This window comes from Dermacentor silvarum, chromosome 1 (assembly GCF_013339745.2).
Source record: "Dermacentor silvarum isolate Dsil-2018 chromosome 1, BIME_Dsil_1.4, whole genome shotgun sequence".
In the NCBI taxonomy this organism is placed as follows: domain Eukaryota; kingdom Metazoa; phylum Arthropoda; class Arachnida; order Ixodida; family Ixodidae; genus Dermacentor; species Dermacentor silvarum.
The window spans coordinates 14,770,521-14,792,828 of NC_051154.1; the positions used below are offsets into that span (position 1 = coordinate 14,770,521).

At 48.1% G+C, this 22,308-nt stretch overlaps 1 protein-coding gene across 8 annotated transcripts in view; it reads right to left on the bottom strand.

The window, feature by feature from the left end:
- Positions 1 to 22,308, bottom strand: part of LOC119457165 (rho-related BTB domain-containing protein 2) — a 275,684-nt gene that overhangs the window by 172,195 nt on the left and 81,181 nt on the right. Inside the window, exon 1 of one of the 8 annotated variants that reach the window (XM_049665095.1) lies at positions 14,593 to 15,256. The exons of 4 other annotated variants lie outside the window; for them this stretch is intronic. In XM_049665095.1, the coding sequence (XP_049521052.1) occupies positions 14,593 to 15,008 (416 nt within the window). In that variant the 5' untranslated portion in view covers positions 15,009 to 15,256. Of the gene's footprint in view, positions 1 to 14,592; positions 15,257 to 22,308 lie in introns of those variants that run through there. 3 more of the 8 variants (XM_049665096.1, XM_037718945.2, XM_037718946.2) reach the window with 3 other exon arrangements.

Consider the following 22,308-nt stretch of genomic DNA (forward strand, 5'->3'; position numbering starts at 1 on the left):
TATATATATATATATATATATATATATATATATATATATATATGGATTGCAAAGGAGGAAAGAGACGCTTAATTCTGCAGCCCTTCAGGGAGCATGGCGCAGAACGCGCGTTCTCCGCCGTGCGTTCGCTCCCCGTGAAAGCGCGCGTCCCTCGCGCCCTTTCACACGCACATACAGCGTCCGGCGCGCGGCGACGATTTCATCGCCGTTGACGTCATACGGAACCTCACGGCGACGGCAGAAATCCTCTTTGAGTGTCCATATAATTGCTATCGCAATAAAAGAAAGAAACGCAGCTGCACCACAAGAAATACAGAAGGGCAACGCAGACACGGAAGTATGCTGCGAAGCGGTGCCTGCTTACATTCTCGAAAAATATAAATACAGAAGTGGATACCATTGCGCGCTTAACGGAAAATGACGTCTAGACGTGACAGCACAATGCTGCCATGTTAGGGGCACTTACGCTGAAATCACGTGCAGATAAACATACAAACGCAGCCACACATCTGCAAAGGCAAATGAAAGTGCGCGCCGAAGCACGTACATCGCAGCCGCAAGCTGGTGACATATTGAATGCACAGAAAGAGAGAGAAATGAAGAAACGTGCGAGGCCAATGCGACGCGCCTGTCAAGCAGCAGAGACAGGCGTCGCATTAGCTCCCATCCCGAACGTCGAACTAAGAGAGCAAATACCTTGCGGAAGAGCCACGGGCTTTACGGGACCTGACGCACACAAAAAAAGTTAAGCTTGATATCGAAGAGAATATCGGAGAGTTGAGTTACAGACAAACAAATCCTCCACCATTCCAGGCTTCAGCCGTTCGCACACGTACCGATACCACATTCAGCCCAATGCGAGCCACTGTTCGGAAATATGCGTATCATTGGAACAAATACTTTTTGAAAGCCTCGTACTCGATTCTTCCAGTGAAGACGTAGCAAAATTCTAACCAGTTATTTGTTCCCCAAGACACAAATTGTCCATTACGTAAAGTGCAAGAGCTCACCGGCAGTTGCTTTCTTTACGGTTAAAACACTACCTCATTTTGGGACGTTCTAAAGGGATCACTAAACATTTACTTCGACACTAATCAAATTGGCGTCACTTTCTTTGAGGTGAAAGCGCAGGCAGAAACGCGTGCCGTATGAGCTTGTGCTTTTTTATTGGCTCGTACAGTGAATAGCAAGAATGACTGATAGAAACGCTGCTCTCAACTCAAATGATGACCTTGCTTTTTTTTTTTGCTTTTTTGTAGAAACAAGAAAAATATACCACGCTGTACTGACGAAATTGCTACGTGGGCATACATTGTAGATTCGAAAGGCGCCCTTGTAACCAACGCGACATTGTGATGCATCAGTCCGATCTAAATACGATGAATTTAGATTTCCGACAAAATGCGAGACTTTACTTTGGAGCCGCATTTCGTCGACCCCGCCAAAGCCTAGGGCCCCCCTAAGACACTCTGAGCTAGAAAATTGGTTACATATAGTGGCAGCTGTGTTCCAATATCTACAATAAACATGCAGGCGGGTGGACAGGGTGGCTAGTTGGCATATATGATATTAAAGCGTAAACAAAGCTTTACACACAAATAAAAGGGGGGGGGGGGGGGTAGCGGCACAATGAACATGCAGCCGGAAGACCTTTCTTTTCTTCTAATGCGCGTTGTAATGACAAAGTGACAGGCATTTGATAAATGCGGCCGCCACGGTTTCTTGCTCGCCATTGCCACCGGCGTTCTCTCCTCCTCAACGCGTACTCTCACCGTGTAGAGCAGTAGAAGGTCCGGGTCGCATCAAAACACCAGAAGTAGGACTTCCTCCATTGCCCGCTTATAAATGCCCTCGGCGCGACGCCGGCTGAATAGAAGCGTCACGGAAGCATCAGTGGAGCACAATGGGCGAGCCTCCCGCCCTTCTCAGAACACGCAGCCGGCTCTTGTCTCGTTGGTGCCTCATCGACTAACCAATCGATAGCTGCTACCCTGTTGGCGTCACGACGTGCGAAAAATGTACCGGCAAAGCTCGACGAGAAGCACGGGAACGTTTGCGTTAAATACTATAATGGTGTTTTCCCCGCGGCGTGTAACTGATCTTGCACCTGAAGACACCAGCCTGAGAACACATTGGTGCCCAATTGGAGGTAGCTATTGCAGAACTGGGCATGCAGGAGCCGTGGAGGAAGCCTGGGTATTTGATGCTCTTGGTATGCATGCGAGGAATATCAAGAGATCGCAGTGCACGCAGCACCCATCATGCGGGTCGCAAGTCCCCAAAGGGGGCGTGTGGTTAAACATTGCGGATAAAACCACGACGCGCTGTTGTCAGAAGTGGCTTGCGGGCAGGGCATCGATAGTTGGGGCCGGCGAGTAGTCCTTCCGTCAGTCAGTCGTGTGTGCGGGCGCCATCAGAAGAAGAGAGGTCGCATCGAGCGGCGACGAGGTGGCTGCGCGAAAACAAAGGCCAGGCGCTATAGGTGCGGTTGAGCCTATATAGTGAGCAGGAATCACTGGAAATGTCGATACGATGAGCACAGGTCACGAAGGATGGGCCTACAATCGAAGTGGAGCCAAGCAGAGGCACGTCTTCTTCAGGTATACATGCTGCCGCCGAAGAAAGATCGTGATGCGCTCAATTATATATATTGCTCAGCATGTAAGTAGTGGGCGGAAAGTTATTTTTCGCTTTGCTGCAACCTTGTCCTTGATAGTCCTCGGCACCTCACTGGCCTCATTTCGTGGCCACGCACAACCGTCTTCGCATTGCGTAGTCCATCAATTCCTCCCTCTCGGGGCGCAGATATTGTTTTGAAAGCTGACACACGCATTTGCACAATTAGTTTTAATATTTCTGGGTTGTTTACGTGCCGAAACCACGATATGATAATGAGGCGCACGCCCGAGTCCGGGACTCCGGATTAATTTTGACCACCTGGGGTACGTGCACCTGAACCGAATTACACGAACGGCTTTGCATCTCGCGACAGCAGTGGCGACAGCAGCGAGCGAAGTGACCTTTGTGCTGGCACTCCCATCAACGCGAACTAAGCTGCGAAAACACAGCGCAGGGTGGACTGGTCCACGACGCAGATCGCTTTCAAGATACAAGCCGCGCGGGAGTAGAACCCCACCTCCCTGCGATTTTGTAGCGATGCCTTATGACTTATTTTGGAATAGTCTTATCATCCACCGCTCACGGCCGGCTGATCCCGTTGATAACGCGAGCGGACCGTCGCTCTGACCACTGACAAAGCGCGATAAGCGCGAAAAGGCATTATTACTTTAAAGGCATCGCTACAAAATACCGGCCCAGTTAGGTTCTTAACAAAACGTCGCTTCATGCATTGGAGCACAAAATTACCTGGAACGCCATGCATTTCTCCGCAAAGTTTGGGAATTAATATCTCGAAACTGGTGCCATCTTGAGAAATAATTCTAAGTGGATCCGCCTTGCGAACTCCACGGCTACAATTTGTAAATTACAATATGGGCCATCAGGTAATTAGTTAAAAACCTAATTAGTGAATTTTTGTTAATTAGCCGATTATGCATTTCATTTTTTTGTACACGTAATGTCCGCCTCTTCGAGTAGACCAGCTCATTAAATAGAATTGGGCTATCTGCCATAGGCAACCTTAAATAAATTGTGAAAGTGTTCGCTGAAACACCGTGTATGTCTGTGTGTGTAGTGAAAATAATCGGGCGATCGCCCGAAGCGAAGCCGTTCAAGGGGACGACGCAGACCATCCGATTCGCCAAGGTCCCTGCGTACGACGCACACGGCGCGCTATCAACCTCCGCGCAAAGCTTCGACAACGCGACGTAGCACAAGTTTGAATCTTGAAGAGACGCGCAGCACACGGGACCCTAAAAATATCAGGCGCGCGAGCACCGGAGGTCGCCCCGCACTATCAACGACGCCGTCCGCACCACTCGAGTATACACGGAGCAGAGACCTCGCCACTGTTTACGAATCGGCAGCAGGCCTTTGCATCAGGAGTGCTTTGAGCTGCCCCTCTCCGCTTCGACAGCTCCGTGGTCAGCAGAGCCGCGGTCAGTGACTTATTCATCGCTTCAGTTCACGTTGCAAACGACTGCGCACTCACACTATCAAAGACTCGCGTGGCTGGGAGGCGCAGGTTATATGGCCGCCGATCATAAGATGAACGTTGAATGGGCAGTGGTCAAAAGACGAGCTTAGAAGAGTTCGGCCCTCTCGATCCTGTGCACGCACAGCAGCAATTTTTCATATGGGAAAATGCCGATGCAGGCTCACCGCTGAAAGAACTGCCTTACGCCTATTATCAAATGTCTCTGTAGTTAATCGCGATAGCGCGTTTTGACCAAAGACCCCAAACAGAGAAAGTTATTTTAGAATGCCGACATCACAAGCCATCGCAGCGGAGGGCGACGAGGTCACTGTTGCAGTTTTTAAGGGCAGCAGACTTGGACAAGCGGCTGTAGCCTGAACAGATGTTCATAGTGCTGCTAGTGCTACTGTGCTGTGCGGTGACAGTATGCAGTGACAGTGACCGACTGTGATTGTGTGCTCCTTTCTTTCTCTATCTCTACTTTCCTGTCACTTTACCTCCCCCCTCTCTCTCCCCAGCGTAGGGTAGCAAACCGGATCTTCCCATCTAGTTAACCTCCCTGCCTTTCCCCTTTCTTCTCTCTCTCTCTATAGTTCCCGTGGATTGGGCCAATTTGCACTTTCTACGATAACAGAAATAAAGAAGAAATAATGCAGTAATAACAGCGGTCCGCCAAGCAACTCCAATAATAGTAGCTCCCCTCGAAACGGAGCGACCTTCGCGCGTGTCAACAGCGCGCAGTGCGCTGAAGAACAGCGCTGTACGCAGCTGCTCTCGGAAACGGACTACAACGCTCGCTTGCTTCCTCGATACAAGAGGAAAAAAGCGGGTCGCCGGGAACCAGTAGTGACTGATGACAACGCTTCAGGCGTCAAACAGCGTATAAGCAAAAAGTGCCAAAGGTACCAAATACACACAAACGGCGAAAGAAAAAAAGAGAAAAAAAATATTACTCGCGACTTCACCACTCATTCTGGAATTTTGGTAAGCGACACTGTCGTCATACGGAGAAGTATCCACTGCACGTTACACGTTTCAATTCAAAGGAGGACACGCTATAGCTGCACATAATTTTTTTTTTCTCTCGGATTCAACGCTTCGAAAACATTTGGGGGTACGTTATTGGGGGATACATATATTTGTCCTCAAAGTATTCGATATACATGGCGTGGTGTTTCTAAAGAGGCAGTTAAATGTTCAGAGGAAGCTTCAGCTCAGGCCCAACTCCGATGCGGCCTATTCAAATACATGTAAAACGCAGAAACGCTTTTCTGAGATAACCCCTGCACCGAATTTAATTAAATTTGTTGCATTTAAGAGAGAAAGTTAAATTCTAGTGACTGTTGGAAGCAACGTTTCGATTTAGGGCCTGAATGTGTTAAAAAGAATTTTCAAAAATTCGAAAGTTAAAAAAATTGAAGCACGAAGTTTACAAGTTAACAGCTCTGCATCAAGAACAGCTATCGCGGTTCTGTAAACGGCATCCATTAGATCAATCAAAGCGGATAAATTCGATATGTCAATTTATATCTTACGTGAATTCGTTACGTTGTGTACAATGGTTCTGCAAAAGCTGTATTTTCATATTAATAATTTTTTTAGATTCATCTGTAACATTTAATTTTGTCCGCCTTAGATGTACTATTAGATGCAATTCACATAATTGTGATATCGTTTTTCAGTGCTGAGTTACAGAGTTGTAAGCTTGATAGTTTCGTCGTCTGAAAATTAGCAATTTTTTCCAATTTTAATAAAAAATTGACGACCTAAATAAAAAATTAGAAACCAACAGTCACTAGATTTTAAGTTTTTTTTTTCTTTTAAATGCAACAAACCTCGTCAAACTTGGCTTAGTGCAGCGGATGCCGAGAAAAAACGAGTTCTCCTTTTACATGTATTTAGATAGGAGCCCCGAGCTAAAGCTTCCTCTTAAGGAGATGAACCCTATACCCATAGCTTGTTCAGTCGGTTACGCCATGCAGAGCGACGCATGATAAAGGCCACAGCGAACAGTAGTTGTAAGCTAGGGAAAATCATCTAAACGAGTCTGTTTGTTCGTCCGTTAGCAACAATAAATATCTGTGCCGCCATCGGCGAGGCTCGTTCGGGGATTCCCCGGGCTATCGTAGCCGACGGAGGGAAATCGCTCCGGGCTGGGATGCGAGGGAGCGGACACGGGCTCTTTGAAAACGCCAGGCCCAAGACGGTCTCGAAAAGGGAAGCAACGAAACGTGGCCGAATTGGGCCCGAAATACGGGGTCGAGCGAGAAGATCACACGCGCTGACCGATAACTGAAACCAAACAGTCTAGCAAAAGCCAACGTCTGACGGAAGGTATCAGTCGGAACTTTCTTCAGAAAGGTTTCAGCAGTTCCTACAGTTTGGGGAGCTGAGCGCTTTAGGAGCACATGCCGGTAGCTATACGTTCATGTAGTGGTGGTGGTAGTGGTTCTGCAATAGGTGGGGTTATCCTGACAGTCGAGGCCGGCTAATTGTTCTGGGTGCAGAGTTTCCTTCAGGGCCGTACATGGACAGCCACACGCCCAGAAACTCCTCTCTCACGATGGAACAAAAGCTGAAGGCCCGGGATTTCTCTTCGAATGATCTTCTGGCATTGCTGAGACACTACATTCCGCACCCCGTAGTAGGAAAATCCTCTTATCCGCAGGGCGTCAAGTAACACGTTTCATTCTGTAGTTTAACACTAGTAGGACCACATACAAAGTGTTCCGCATCGTCCAACTTCAAAGACCAAGATAGGCTGTGCGCCAAGCCTGTTCTGATCAGAAAGGGTAATGCGGCCTTCAGGAGGGCTACAGACAGACCAACATTGTTTGTGTTTATCGGTTGTCGCGTCACTTTTGTATAGAAAGCCATAGCTGTGCCCCCACGGCATTGGGCGCATATTGCCGTTTCATGTGAGGTAACACAAACTTTCCCCGGACCTGCCTTTCCTTCCTGATTCATCTCCGGGCAAAGATACAAAACACGAGTGTGGAACCATTTCTGGCCGTTTTCAACAGTTCAGCAGAAATTGTTCAGGTGTCTCTCTGTTCGTCTGTCAATGTGTGAGGGACGATTTTGCATTCAGTTTTCGTTTCCCGAAATCGTTACGCAAGATCTGATGACCAATGCACATCCCTGTTCGATTTCAGGTCTTATGATAATGTCACGTTGTAGTGACAGTGAATAACTAGACAGCCGAATATAGTGAGTCACGAATCTAACTCTTCATTGGGCGAACCTTTGCAACAGTGGTTAGTGGGTGAAAAAATGTCAGCGAAAAAAAAAATAGGACATAAGCAATGCACGCGTGTCAATGTCATACGCACAGTAACATGGAGATTTTAATGCAGCAACTGCCAACGCGTTCCACATTAGCAGCTGCATGCGACGTTGACGGGCGGACACTGAGATCATCCTGCACCGAATATCTGCAGTCACGAAACCTTTGGTGCCATCCAAAGACACGGTTCCTCGAAAATCTTTCGTCGCCATATACTTGTTGAACCATGTTCCATATCTCAATAGGGGTTTCCCTATCCTATCAAATAAGTTAACGTTAACTCTCTTCTCGGATTTTTGTGTCAGTCACGTCCCTCGTGCAACGTCCAACTAAATGCGCCAACAAGCCGAACAGTGGGTTACTAAACACAGCTCTGCCGCCCCTAGTGAGTTCCAAGGCTACATCTACTGTGCGCATATACAAAGCGGCTTAATAACACTCATTAGTTGAGTTTGAATACAGAAAAAAAAATAGGTCTGAAACTTTTCTAACACAAGGCCTAATTTTGTTTTGATAGAATAATGTGTACAAACATGAAAAAAGTTTACGAAAGCGGTTTATAATTTGTTTTACTTTGTTTCAATCAAAGCGGAGTGAATAAAAGCATGCCGACAATGATCACGTCCTCCACCAGGTGCTCGCTATGCGAGAATAGCACGGATAGGTGCATGTGAAATGGGAGTGCGAATTGACCGCATGCGCAGTTAACGCAGCCCCCAAAAGCGTATCGCCCCATGTGAGAATCTCCAACTTTGTCTCGCGGTTTTAGTGCACGGAGACTGGCTGCTTATTGATAGTGTCAGAAGAGGACTTTCACGATGCGCTCGTGCACAACAAGCATTATGCATATAAGGCGGTTACATGCATGCGCAGGGAGGCCCCGAGCTTACTGCCTAAATTTCGGCGGGAATATGAATTTCCGGCGACGCATCTTCGTGCCGGGGAAAGAGACGCTCAGGGAAAAGGTATTTGCCAGTCCAGATTGCTGTAGGACAATTTTAACAAGCGACGGCGCCCCATGGTTTCTTATGTAAAATGTATGACTTATTCCGATCACGACCACCAGGCACCCCATGACACCCGAAACAGCTGGCGCTGTAGAACAAAACAGGACCTCGATGTCGCAATCCGCCACCGCCAATGGCGCTCCTCTTTACCGAATTTTTCTCATCCGCTTAGTGACAATAACACTGATAGCAGCTGCGGTGAGTCATCTGCGCCGAGCAACGGACATGGCTCAGATATAATATGCAGTAACGTGCGAACGAAATGAACAACACGTTTACGAGAGCCGTTGTGGCGAGATAGACCCCTGACAAGGTGTAATGAAACTGTCGCAAACAGTCAGATTGAAGTATCAGTATTATGATTATTATTGTTGTTTTCTTCTTCTTCTTCTTCTTATTATTATTATTCACGGCAACGTTCTTTTCACTTAAGTATGTGGACCTGGAAACAAACCGAAATTTCAGAATTTAAGCTTAAAGCCTAAAGCCACACTGCTTGAAAATGTCAAGTTCCGTTAAAAAAAATCAGAAGACGGGATCCCGTAAAAGGTTTTTCCACAGACACCATCTGCCGTGTTCCACGCAATTCCAAGTAGCCTTTACAGAATGGAAATTTGGTGCTTCAATAATCCAGCGACAGGGAATTCCTGCTTGGTCCATGCTTGTATATAGATTTTTCTACTATACAATTTGGCATGCATTCGTAGAGAAAGCATGCATCCTGCAGCTTCTTTAAGTTTTTCGTTCTTCTTATTCTCCCACGTTTTAGCTCCACAACGTTTCTTAAGAGGAGTTGAGTGTCTGAAGTTCCCAAACAATTCATTTTATCATTATATGTAAGGAATAAATCACGGCGCTTTCGAGGATACGTGTCGCAAAATGTAGGTGCCCGGTCTGCAGCATGCATAATTACTTTTTAATACGCAAACAATTTTCTTGCAACGTTCCGAAGACGATCGAATGGTTGAAACTTGAGACTCAACGAGCCTAAATGTTGTCACATAACAAATTTGCGAGGGAAAATGAGCTTCAAGAAGGTCAATACAAAAATCCACAGAGTCCCAGAAGGACGAAATTTGGGAAAATCCATGTATTTCCTGCCCTTCCCAAGCTGGACGAACAGCCATACTGGCGCCGCACGCCAGCTGCCAGATTGCCCTCGAGTATTATCACATGAAGCTCTATACAAGGCTATAATCTGCTCCATTTACGGACAACTTCATCGGTATGTGCATTACGCGCGACCCCATCGGAACAGGCGCACAGAACCCCCCCCCCCCCCCCCCCGGCGCTGTCCGATACAACATTCCACAGATTGCACTCGATTACCTTTCTATCTCTCGATAAGAAGACCAGAGTCACCTCACGGATTTCCGGCAGCTCAGCTATACTAAAAATAGACGGCGACAGTGCGCTTCGCCAGAAAGCTCGGAAAGCACACAGGTCCGATTCATTTACAGGCATGCCAGCGAATCCGCGAAATGCAACGACACGATGCAGTGCGCAAAATATATGGCTAAATGAAAAGCGTACGTCGCAGTGCGCGCACAAGCTGAAGTAGCACGCAGTGATCTCTTGTTTTCATAGACGAAAACACAACAGCTCGTATACAACTTGCCGCGGAACCAATGGCGGTGAGCAAGATGTCGCGGGCTCCATTCTCGGCGTACGCATTGTCATGGGGGCGCGATGAAAAACCTTCCGTAATTATCGAGCTTTCAGCGCACGGATTAACTTTGACCACCAGCGGTTCACAGGCCGATCAAAGTTAATCGGGAGCCTCCCTACTCTCTGGCGAACTTCGCACTAGCCTGCGTGTAAATTTAAAACTGTGTGGTTTAAGGTACCGAAACTGCAGCAGTGGGTTATGAGGGGGACGCCGTATAGTGGAGGGCTGCGCAGATAAATTACGAGCACCTGTGGTCGTTTAATGTGCACACAAAGCACAGCGCTGCAGGAGCGTTTTTGCATTCCGCCCCGTCCAATTGCGGCCGCCGCGGCCAAGAAACGAACCCGCGACCTTCTCTGCTCAGCTCCACAGCGCAGCTCCGTAGCCACTGAGCCATCGCGGCGGGTATGCGCTATAATGAAACTGTAGAGGCTAAGCTACAGGCCTGACAGGCTCCAGACACGCTCGCGAATCGGCATTCGCGACATATTCGCTACAAAACTTCCGTGCACGCGTGTACGTGCGTGATGAACGTATATAGTCGTAACGTATGCCATGACCTGTGCGCGAAGTTCAAAGCAACTGTCAGAAGAAGCACACGTTGAATGATTAACAGGAAGCTGCAGCCAAGGAAAAGCAACCCGCCACAAAGCCGCTCAGCATTGCGCAACAAGCCGCGCCGCCCAAGTTCGCCGGCCGCCAGTGGACACCGCCGCCTGCAAAGCAGCTAGCTGAGCGCGTCGCGATCCATCGCTTCACACTCGATCGTCCAGCGCAGTGTTTGTTTTGCTGCACTCCCGAGTGCTTTTCCGCGTGTGGGGAAGGAGACGGGCGAGCCAGGCAAGGCCAGTGCACTCCTGGTTCATTCTTTATCGGTCTCCGCTGCTCACGGACAAGCTATACGCTGGCGTCCCTCAACCGCTGTGAAAAAGAGATATCGGGCACGTTGCGAGAGAAATGCACTGCCGGTAGGGCGCGAGGTTCCTTATCGCACACGATATGTGAAAGAATTGCCCGGGCGAGGAATCCCAAACTTTCTCATTAAAACACTCAAGTGCAAGCTACCGGGGTTGATAAAATGTGAGCTTATCGGTGACTTCACAAAAGGGCGACGTTCTATATACTCACAAACCCAATTTCTCAAAACGCCGACGCAGAGAAGACCGAAATCCCCGAGATCGTAATCTACAAACAGAGGTTTGTCGATTAGCCGCCTCCGACCCCTTGAGATATTCGAGCGCCTGATTAACCCCCCTTCATAACTGAGCGTGTTTCCGAAGCTTCCTTGACGGCGTGTCGAAAAACAGCGCGCAAATCGTCCCTGTACGTGCGTGCAGTTATATAGTTTGACACGTGAACGAGCAATATACAGGATAAGTACGGGAGGACATCGAGGTATACGTATGAACGCATGGAAACACGACAAGCAGCGCACACTTCACGGATATCCGAGGGAACAAGGAGAGCTCTCCCGCGGTCAGGGCGGATCCTGGCTGTCTAGAAACCACGCTCATAATATACGAACCAGTTTGGCAGGCCTGAAAATATGGTCGCACCTGGTTAGAGCCGACGAACCGGAGACGCAACAGTAGACAAGGGGGCTGATGCAGCGGACAACTATACGCTCGGCGCGCATGCGTCTAAATGTGCGCGGTTGCAGTAGAGCGTCATCTCCATGCACTGCCGCGCTCTGCGGAGCCCGCCAGGCGTCGCAAAAGAAAACAAGGGTGACGCAGTGAGACACTTCTTTGCAAATCAAAGCCTTCGACGATGCATGTCGGAACTCGAACACAGCTCGTCTGTCCAAATGTGTGACGCAGCCCACGGATGCGACCAAGTGGAATACTACGGAGGCGCCAGCATGCTGAATGTCGGCCACCACCTTGTCGGCGACATTGCAGCAGATTAGGTGGGACGCGGTTCATCAGCAAGATATATAAGGTCACAAAGTAGGGATGTGTCAATACACGAAAAACTTGGAAAGACAAATTATCCTGTTACTCCATTAGGTCATCGCATAGAGTATAGTCGATATTTCAATTTTTAAGTACAGCTTTCGAACACATTGTATCGACGCGGGAAACACGGAAAAACGAATGCGGAAACTGACGCGCCAACACCCGTGGCAATTTGCGAGAGGCGTGGACGTGAATACGTACGAAGATAACGTAATGCGCAGCGGTTAACGGTGCATGAGCTTGCATACTTTTTTTTTTTTTTCCCTCTGTCTCACTCTTTTTCTTTAGCCCGAGTAGATAGAACGATTAACCGCTATAATTTTGCTGAGGACCTTAACTAGGTCGAAGCTAAGTCAAATCTGACATCAAATATGACGTTATGCCAAGGCCCCACGCAAATATCAACACGCGGAGCCACATAAGATGGCGTGTAGTTGTGTGCAGTGATGTTTCTATACGCGTTGATGGTTTTACAGCGAACGAACGTCCTTGCCGCACTCTGCGCCGATGCTCGCCGAAGCCGCCCTTGGCCCACGCGCCCTTTCTTACTCAAGATAAGGGACTGTCGCACTGTGCACAAGACAGTGGCAAAGCAGCAACGGAACTGGCAAATGAACCAGTAGTTACAACGGCACTGCCAATTGCGCATTGTCTCATAGGACGTGCATGCTCAGCGTTTCGAAGATTTCCGCGATTATTCTTTCACTGTTTTATATATATACTGCGATCCATGGAACGCCGTAGGAAGCATTACGGAAAGTACGAAAGTCAAGCACCTTCAGTATACAGAAGTGTGTTGCGTTTGCAGCAGCTCACGTGTCAAGAGTTTCTACTTGCTCTGTACTGCGAAAAAACAGGAACAATCTCAAAACATTAAACTACTTTTTTTTTTATTGCGATAGCAATTATATGGACACTCAAAAGCAGATTTCTGCCGTCGGCGTCGCCGTCGCCGTCGCCGTGAGGTTCCGTATGACGTCATTTGGAGATGAAATCGTCGCCGCGGTAAGTGGTTCTTGAGGGAAAGGGAAAGGTTGGCGCTATCTTCTGCAGCCCTTGAGGGAGCACGGCTCAGCGCCAACGGGGAGGGGTAAGTGGGAGCGAAAGAAGCGCCGAACGCTGTATGTGCGAGTGAAAGGGCGCGAGGGGCGCGTCTTTCACGGGGAGTGAACGCACGGCGGAGAACAAACGCGCGTTCTGCGCCGTGCTCGCTTAAGGGCTGCAGAAGTAGGCGTCTCTTTTCTCCTTTACAATCACCATATATGTAGAGCAAACGCGCCTTCTTCGGACGCGCGAGAGGCCGTGGGGGAGGGGGAGGGAAGGGAGGCGACGTTTAGCTGCGGCACCAAGTGCCTATTTATATCAGAGGCTCCAGCAACAGTCACCAACGCCGCACGCATTTTGAGCTAACGCGGGCAAAACGCCGATGGCGTCGACAACAGTTCTGCGTGTTGTTGCTACCAAAGCCGCTCACCTTACTTCGTATGACATTGCTGTGTTGCTATCGCATTCATTGCTTCGCCCTTAGGGCGAAACTGTGACATTTTTTTTTACTTTTTTTCACGAGAACTTGTACAATCTGTTTAATATTGTAATGCGAACTTGTGGCTGATGCCGGAAGGGCGGTATTCACAGCTCTGCACTATTCGCAATAGCTATTTCAGTGCGAACTTATGCCTCTCCTACGGAGTCTAAAGAAATTGACATGCATAACTGATATATTGCCGTAAATATGATGTCCTAGCAACTTTTCTCCATTTCATCGTGTTGTTCCATGGCGGAAATAGAGCGCGAAAAACGGGACAAGAAAGACAAGACAAAACTATCCGCTGTCCAGATTCATTTACCAGGTTCATTCCAGATTCTATTTTGTATTTGAATTTTCCAAAACAATGATAAACTTTCAACTGCTTATGTACGACTGCCCACATATGTTTTAGGAACCTAAGCTCGGGAAGAAAAACGCAAGAAAAGCTCATTTCTTCCCGCTCTAAACTCACGGCTCGCCATTGAAGGAGGCCACGCGCGAATCGCACGCGTCTGTACATAGTGTTTATTTCCGTAATTGGCTGCAGGCTCAAAAAAAGGAAAAAATATATATTTCTTTGAAGGCGACCGCTTTCAACGAACATCTGTGAGGTTTCATTCTTCTACCAATGACTTCAAGACATAGTTTCCTTCTGTAAGGACCCATATACTAGCTGAAAAAAAAAATCTATTCCGCCAACCTGTAACAGCCAGCTATAGCTGACGCGATAACCTCAATCGCATATTCGACGCCAGTTAGCACGTCACTGAAAACTGGCATCGAACAAGAGCTATCTTAAGAGCACCAGTAACTTAAGTCGCGTGTTTGTATGAAATTAATTTTTTTTACTGTCCAGCCGAAACCAAGCGACGCTGCACCAGGTGCAGACAGGGATAACTATTGGGCGACGTGACAAAAGAAAGGGCGTCCCAAGATGCAGCAGCAGCAGCAGCAGCCGGAATCCGGGCCTCCAGTGCGCGGCTGAAGCGACGCACTAAGCGCGAGCCGCACCTGTAAGGCCGAGAAATAAATGAGAAGAGCCGCTCACCAAGTTGCGAGGCTTGTCGGTGGCGGTGGGGCGCAGAACGCACCCAGCGTCCTTTCAGCAATCCACCACGGAGTGGACTCGGGTGAACCGAGCAGTGACAACACAAGCACAACGGCGGGGGACGCGGCCGGTTCTTCCGCCGGCGCCAATGCCCCCCGCGCGTTCCCTCTTTTTTTCCGGGTGGTGGCGAGGAGGGTCTCGAAACAGAAAGCGACACGGCTGGGCGACAGACAAGGCACGCTACACAAGAACGCAGCAAACGCCGCGCTATCGGCCGACCAGGCTGCCGCACGAGGGACCGCCTCGTTCCTCGAGCAGCGCTGCCCATCGCGGTGCGGTCGGGGGGTGACGAGCGTTGCTGGCGCAAGCGGCGCGCTTTCCCGAGTGCTCCGTCCATGTCCGCTTAGCTGCGACATCGCTTCGCCACCAGATGACGTCGTCGGAGAGGGGCAACGTAACCGAACCAGTCTAAACGGTGACTCGAGCCAGAAATGTAGCCGCTGACCTTCCGCGGGGGGACCCGGCGGTGGCGATAACGCCGCTGTTGCAGTGCAGCCGCACAGGCGGTGCACTTAACCGGCAGCGCAACCATGCAGCAGCAACATCGCTTCATTTATACTCCGTGAACTGCCCATAGTAGTGTCCGCAGAAGAGTGGCGAGAACACCGCGGACAACTTACCACAGCCGCTACACAATCAAAATGCACGTGTGTAGAGCGCATCTGGCTCATAACTTCCTTCATGCTGTTAACGCAATAAATACAACACATCCGCCTCCATTCCGCCCTGTGAAAGTAGATGTAGTACAGCGAAGCTGGTGCGGACGTTAGACAAATACCACCACCCCCAACTGACGTTAGATGACGTTACACAAGCACCACCACCGCAAGCGACGTACGCATATACGTATGCGGAAGTGCAGTATACATGCTCATTCTCTTCTATAGGCCGTCCGCCAAGCGCAAGTGCCTTATTGAACTAAATTGATGTTTAAAAGTAAATTACGTCAAAAAAATGAGTTACGTACGACTTACACACAAGCAAAAACGTTCGTGCACTTTGATTTACTAGGTGGACGTCAAAATACCCCAGGTGGTCAAAAATAATCTGGAGTCCCCCACTACGGCGTGTCTGATAATCGGACCGTCATTTTGGCACGTAAAACCGCAGAATTTATTTTTAACAATGTATATTATTCCTAGCACATCTGCAAATATTGTAAGATACAATGCTCGCGTATGATAAAACTCCAAAATCGAGACAACGTCTCACGATTTGTCATCCCGGACTGTTCAGGGCTGCTTGAGGTGCACCTCGATTTGATAGCAAGCGCAGCTGAAACGATCACTCGAAAAGCAGCTGCAACGTATCTTTTGATGTCATTAGCAGAAATTTGAGTGAAATTTCCACATCCAGAATGTACTGTACACGTATACCATGCGCCCAGCTAACGTTAGCCAAGCTCTTAAAAGGAAGAAGAAGAAGAAAAAAAGAAGAAACACGGTGCATGATACAGTTATAAAACCTACGGTGTTCGACCGTCACAGGTCTGAAGACCAAACATCGCAGCTCTTATTTATAACCCTATCTTGCACCGTATTTCTTCCTTTTTTTTTTTTCTTTAACAGCTTGCCTAACGTTAGCTGGGAGACACTATGTGGACCGCCTATGTTCTTGTCAAATACGCCTGCCAGAACCCGACCCACCAGGCGGCGTGACGAACGCACTGATTCTAGTGTCCCTGCGGGGAGTATATACACGGACACTAACCGCTTCTGAATGATTCGAAGTACCCGAAACCATTCGAACTGCAGTGGGGGCAGGCGGATGTGCAGCTTACTTTCGGTGTGCGGTCGGCCGCGAATCGAAAAGCCGCTTAAAGGTAAAAGCCTATTTACCCGCACACGAACAAGTCGGTCGGTTTACAAAATCAATGCGAGATGAATAAACTTAGTAAAATTGTTGGATTTATTTATACATACGCCCCATGCTCCATGCTGGAGTGAAGAGAGGGCATGGTCGTGCGAGCGCATCTTCGATTTGTCTCTAACGGACCCGGGGTCCTTGTCCAGAGTAGCTTGTTCAGGTGAGGAATAATTCCTTTTTCAGCCCGAGAGCTGTTGCTCTCCTGTTACCCGAAATCGGCACTAAGAAAATGGAGGCTGAAAACAAGGACGGCGTCCTCGCCCAAAACCCAGAGCGTGTACAACAACAAGAACGCGCCCGTCGCTCACGCTTTACCGTCTGTTGATCCATCACTGTGTGCTATACACACGCAGCAAATGAATACTGCAACAGTTTCTCTCGTATCGCCTTAACCACAACGTTCGAGCGATAAGAGAGCTTCATTTCTCCTTAACAACGCGATTCTAAGCGTATGTGCTCTGTCTCCCTATCAACCAACCTCTGCCCCCGTGTGTACGTCAGAATAGTTCAGGCAGGCCGCTGACAACACTTTAGCGGTCCGCCATGACAGAGTCCGCGCGTTCTGCTTAAATGCAACATCGCACGGTGTCGCCACCAGCGCTACCGTTTGCACGGCGGACGTCTCCGCCGTGCATCCAAAACATCAATGCAGCCACGAGATCATGGAAAGTGTACTCTCTCTCTTGAACTCTCGCAGGTGTGTAAGCGGGCTGTGTTCGATTCTCTTAACATGTGGCAAGCTGGCCGCACGCAAACGCCATGGCCAACATTCGCTTCCCATCCCTCCTCGCCCAGGTCCTTACACTGCGAAGTGGGGGCGCTTCACTATGCGCACAGACACATAAATTAAATCCTGTACCGAAGGAAAGCTCACGAAACAGAAGATAAAGTACCCCTTCACGTACGCAAGTTAGCAAGCGCACTGGAAGAATCCGGCTCTTGCGCCAGGCAATCTATATTGCCGACGGTGCCGGGAAATCTAATATAAGCCCTGCAGACAACATGGGTATAGAGTATTCACACGATGCACGGCATCCTTGTAATGGGCAGAAAGGAAACCAGAAAGTGGCACACGCCGTCGAGGATATTAAACGCGAGGCCACTCTTCCTGCGTTCGAGATCGTAAATTGAACTTCAAGAAAACAGGGCGCCCAGAAAAAAAAATAATAAAAATAAAATCAGACAGTACGCCTTCGCGTTCTGTTGGATCGACATGCACCTCCCATGGTATTGCGTATGCTAATTAGCGTGTCGGTACATACATAAACGAATCCCTCTGAAAAACGCGAACATTAAATCTCGCACGTGTTTTCGCCTTTCATATTCGCATTATTTTTGTGGCGTGCGTAATTCATCACGCATATATGTTCTGTGATAAATAGGTTGCTATGGAGAAATTATAAGGCTGCATGTACCTAAAAAATGTACGTCAGTACCCATAGTTGAGGAGGGCTTTTTTTCTTTTATTTTTTTTTTTTTCAGAAGCGAGCGCTTCCGCCCACTCTCCATGTTGACAAGACTACGAAGGAAAGGATGCACTGATTGCGTTCATATCTCAACGCTGCACTGCATGAAAATTTTGCAGATATTTGGACAACTGACACACTCCTCATAACACTACTTACACAAACCCAATGCGCAGGGCCGTGCACTGCGTAACGAACGGTCATATTCCTACTCGGTGCTAGGCAAAAGATATGAGATGCGAAAACGAAATTGTACTCGGGAACAGTTATCCGGCTCGTCTGTTTCAATATACACGGGAACTTATGCATGCCATTCAGGTCTAGGTGCAGCCGCGTAAACACAAAACGCGCCCTGGCCTGCGGGCCCACGACAACGGCAGACGCAATACAACAGAAGCATAATAAGAGGTCGTCACTAATTTGCGGCCACTCCTGACTCAATACTTCGCATTTTTGCAACTGTTCCTCTGCAACGCTTCTACTATAACGATGAGTCAGAACACCGCCCGTATACGCCCGCTGAATTCACAACGTTACTTCTGCCGTTACGTGTAACGGTTATTACGAACACATTTTCCAAAACCAAGAACAAAGAAAAGCCGCGGCGGCCGGTGTTTCTAGGTATGATTTATTTATCGAGCTTAATGTACCAAAGCAACACTGGGGGCTATGGGAGACGCTACGGAATGCTTACAGCCATAATACAGAATGGCTAACTGAGCAAATGGGTACAGTACGTATTCAATCTAAAGAGCGCCAGCCACAAGGATCAGTGAAGAAAGACTTAAAAGGCGCTGACTCGCAACTAGTTTTTCCTTCAAAAGAACGGCAAATACAGACCATGGAGGGCCCATATAGACAAAAAACTAGGCAACACTTCCATATACCGGAAAATGGACGTAAGCGAAGCTTGTCCTGGGTGCACCTATAAACTAACCATGATGCGACGGCTGCGACGGAGAGAACGATGTCACTGACGGTTTGCCCGCAGTCCGCCGTTGTCGCTTGCGTTCGATTACTCGAGTTTGCTCGGCGAACCCCTATGCATTTAAGAACAAGCGTACTTCACCTCGACCCCAGACACCGTCGGTTCGTTCCGCGCATGCACCGCGGGTTGGATGTACGGAACAGCTGACTACAAAGCCACGACGAGCGGCGGCAAGCGTGCGAAATCTCAGCCCGTTCGTTACGCCAGCCAGTTCCTGCCGTATACCCGGTTAAAGATGGCTGCCGCCCACAAGCGCTTTGGTCTATATCGACCAGAATTTGCAGCGGTTGTATACGTGACAGCCATCCTTTTGCGGGGGACTATGCAAGGGAACGGACAAAAAGACTAGAACATGGCTGCATATAAACGCCGCCGATTGCCCGCCAGACTAGCAGCGCCTACCGCAGCGTTGAACGAGCTGCAGTTGCAGTGTTGCAGCATCAACGCTCCTCATTCGCTCCACCGGCGCGGCGCGCGCATAGCGCCGCACTTGCTGTTGCGAGATTTCGCGGGTCTCGCGAGCTCGTGAAGCAAGTGCGCCAGAAAGTGAATTCATTACCCCAACAAAGCCCAACGTATCATATTTGATACGCTGACCTTGATACCTCGAAATGCTGACTGTTGGATTGCTCGGGAGAGCAATTACAAATTAATTGTTACACTAATTTACAACTCAAATAACATTTCGTAGTTTGCTTTAGTACGAATCTGCAGCCGGAAATAAAGGTGATCAGGTTGTTCTAATTTTCCTTTATGTGGAATGGTGACTGGGCCTGCCGCAGGGTTAAACACCCCCTCATGAAGTGCTAGCGAACTGGAAACTGTCTCGCATGTCATATGTATACTTACCAATGGATGGTGCAGTGGACAGCGCTCGTCTACAGCTACATGTAAATTACACACATCTTCAGATTGTGGGCGAGCCTCTTATAGCGCTGGCCAGGAGTTGCCAGTTGTTCAGGTCTACAATATACATTTATAAGTTTTACGGAATTTTTAAAGATCGTTTGAGGCAGATAGCATAATCCTTGTCCTTGAACTGTATTATTCGAAGAGGCGGACCTTACTATAACACGAGAAAAAAAACATATTCAACTAATCAACAAAAAATCACTGATTAACTTAATTAATTTATACTTACGGTACATATTGAAATTTATGAATTGTAGCGGGTTTGCATTACGTATCCACTTGAAATGAGTTTCCAGGATTACACCAATTTCAAGGTGTTATTTCCCAAATGTGGTACGATTTTCACATGGGCGTTCCAGTTACTTTTGTGCTTCAATGCAAAGAGAGCGTTTTGTTAAAAAAAATTAAATTTGCCATGGTTGAACGCGATTAAACCAAGTTTGTCGAACGATTGATAAGCACGATTTCCCTTGCTTTGGGAAAGGACACAGACGCTGCTCGGCGCGGTAGCAGCAGCGAGCGAATTGACCTTCATACTGCATCTCGCTTCAACACTGACTAAGCGTCGAAAGCACAGCGCATACGAAGCTACAAACACTCGGCGCACTTTGTCCACATCGCAGATCGCTTGCAAGATACGGGCGCCCACGCGGCGTACGCAGCAGCAGCCGGTAGTGGCTGCCGTAGTGTAGTGTAGGGACCCTTTAACAAATTTGTTGGGTCCCAAAAGTGTGTACTTTCTAATTGTATTGTTTACTTATGTTAAATAAACTTTCAAAACTTTCAAAAGTCCAGTTTCGCCTTGGCTGAGCTTGAAGGTCAGATTTACAGAACGAGGCGTTTTCTGGGTTTGTACCTGGAGTAGTGGAGCTATCGCTCTAATAAGTACGTGGAACAGATCACTTTTACGCCGAGTTTGATGGCGCACATCTCCAAACTGGTTTCATTCTGTAAATTCATTTCAAGTGGACACGCCTTGCAAACTCACCGGCTACAATTAGTAAATTGCCACATGTGCCGTGAAGTAATTAACTAAGTTAATTAGTGAATTATTTTGTTAATTCGTTGAATATGTGTTTCAATTTCTCGTGCAAGTAATGCCCGCCTCTCTGAAAAATCCAGCTCAAGGACTATAATTGCTTTATCTGCAACAAGCAATTTTTAAAAATTCCGTAGAACTTAAAAATGATCACCCCTAGAGTTCTTTCAAAACTGACCAGGAGCATTGGGGGCTTCTAATTCTCAAGATCAAATGGGATTATCTAATCGCACCGACGAGACGAGGTCTCAGAATTGCTCCTTAAAGTAACTAGTCGATTTTTTTTTTTTTTTGCATTGTTAGATCAAGAGTCGCTTGCTACCTTGCTGCCCACATTGCGTACACATAAGTTAGCAAAATTTGTTAGCATAAGTATTTTTTTTTTCAGGACACACTGATGCTCACCAGCCCTGTCACTATACCGCCACAATTACGGCATAAATAACGATACGGCGCATCATAAGCTGTGAGCCTATAGCCCAGCCGGTTCGTTGTGTTGTCTACTACGCTGTTTTACTTTGACATATTTCCTGTTCTGTGCAGTTTACTCAGCCGCAGCTTTACGTTTGGGGCCGAATTCACAAAGCTTTTCGTCCGTACTGGCAGGCTGCCGTCGCTAATAATATGTCCAGCATCAGGATTGTCTGGAATTTTGTCTTACGAACAATTCTAGCGAAAGAGATTTTTGTGAAAACGGGCCCTGGTGTGGACACGATGTGCTGTAATCAGCATGGCGTAGTGCAAGCGAAAACATATTTTCATGACTTCTTTTTTTTTTTTTTTTTTCATGCGTATGCTTTTAGGGCTAGATGCGACCCAATGGTATCCATGGAGGCCGCGCTTAATTACTCCAGCAGTCCGTCCCATTGGACTGATAATTGTCGTGTTCGTAACAGTTAGCAGCTTTTGTTACTGACGCTGCCTTCCCTAGATGTAGCTACTAATATATATTTTGAATTACGGGCTGCAGGCCTACAGTACTAGTCTAATCACTGCTGTTGACTTCCTAGTTAAAAGATGAGTCGCCCACAACTCTAGTTACGTAGAAATGGAAGAGTTCATACAAAATATGACCGTAAGAAATTCATTCGTGCAGCAAGACAACAATGAACATGGCACACCAAGTCTTTATGCAGACGTTTAATATTGTGGCCGATCATCGCCCGCGACGCGCACACTCAGAGAAGGGATTCACGATGGACAGGGCGCGCTTCTGGCACGACGGACTTTCTATCAAGTCAGAAGACTTTCTTTCCGCAATCGATTCGCGCTTCGCGAGGGGTCAGTTCTCATGTTTCGGCACGTGGCCTACAACGGTCGTGAGCTCACGCGGTCGTGAGCTCCACGCAGTGATGATTTATTTTCATTGGCATCCCCTTTGAAGC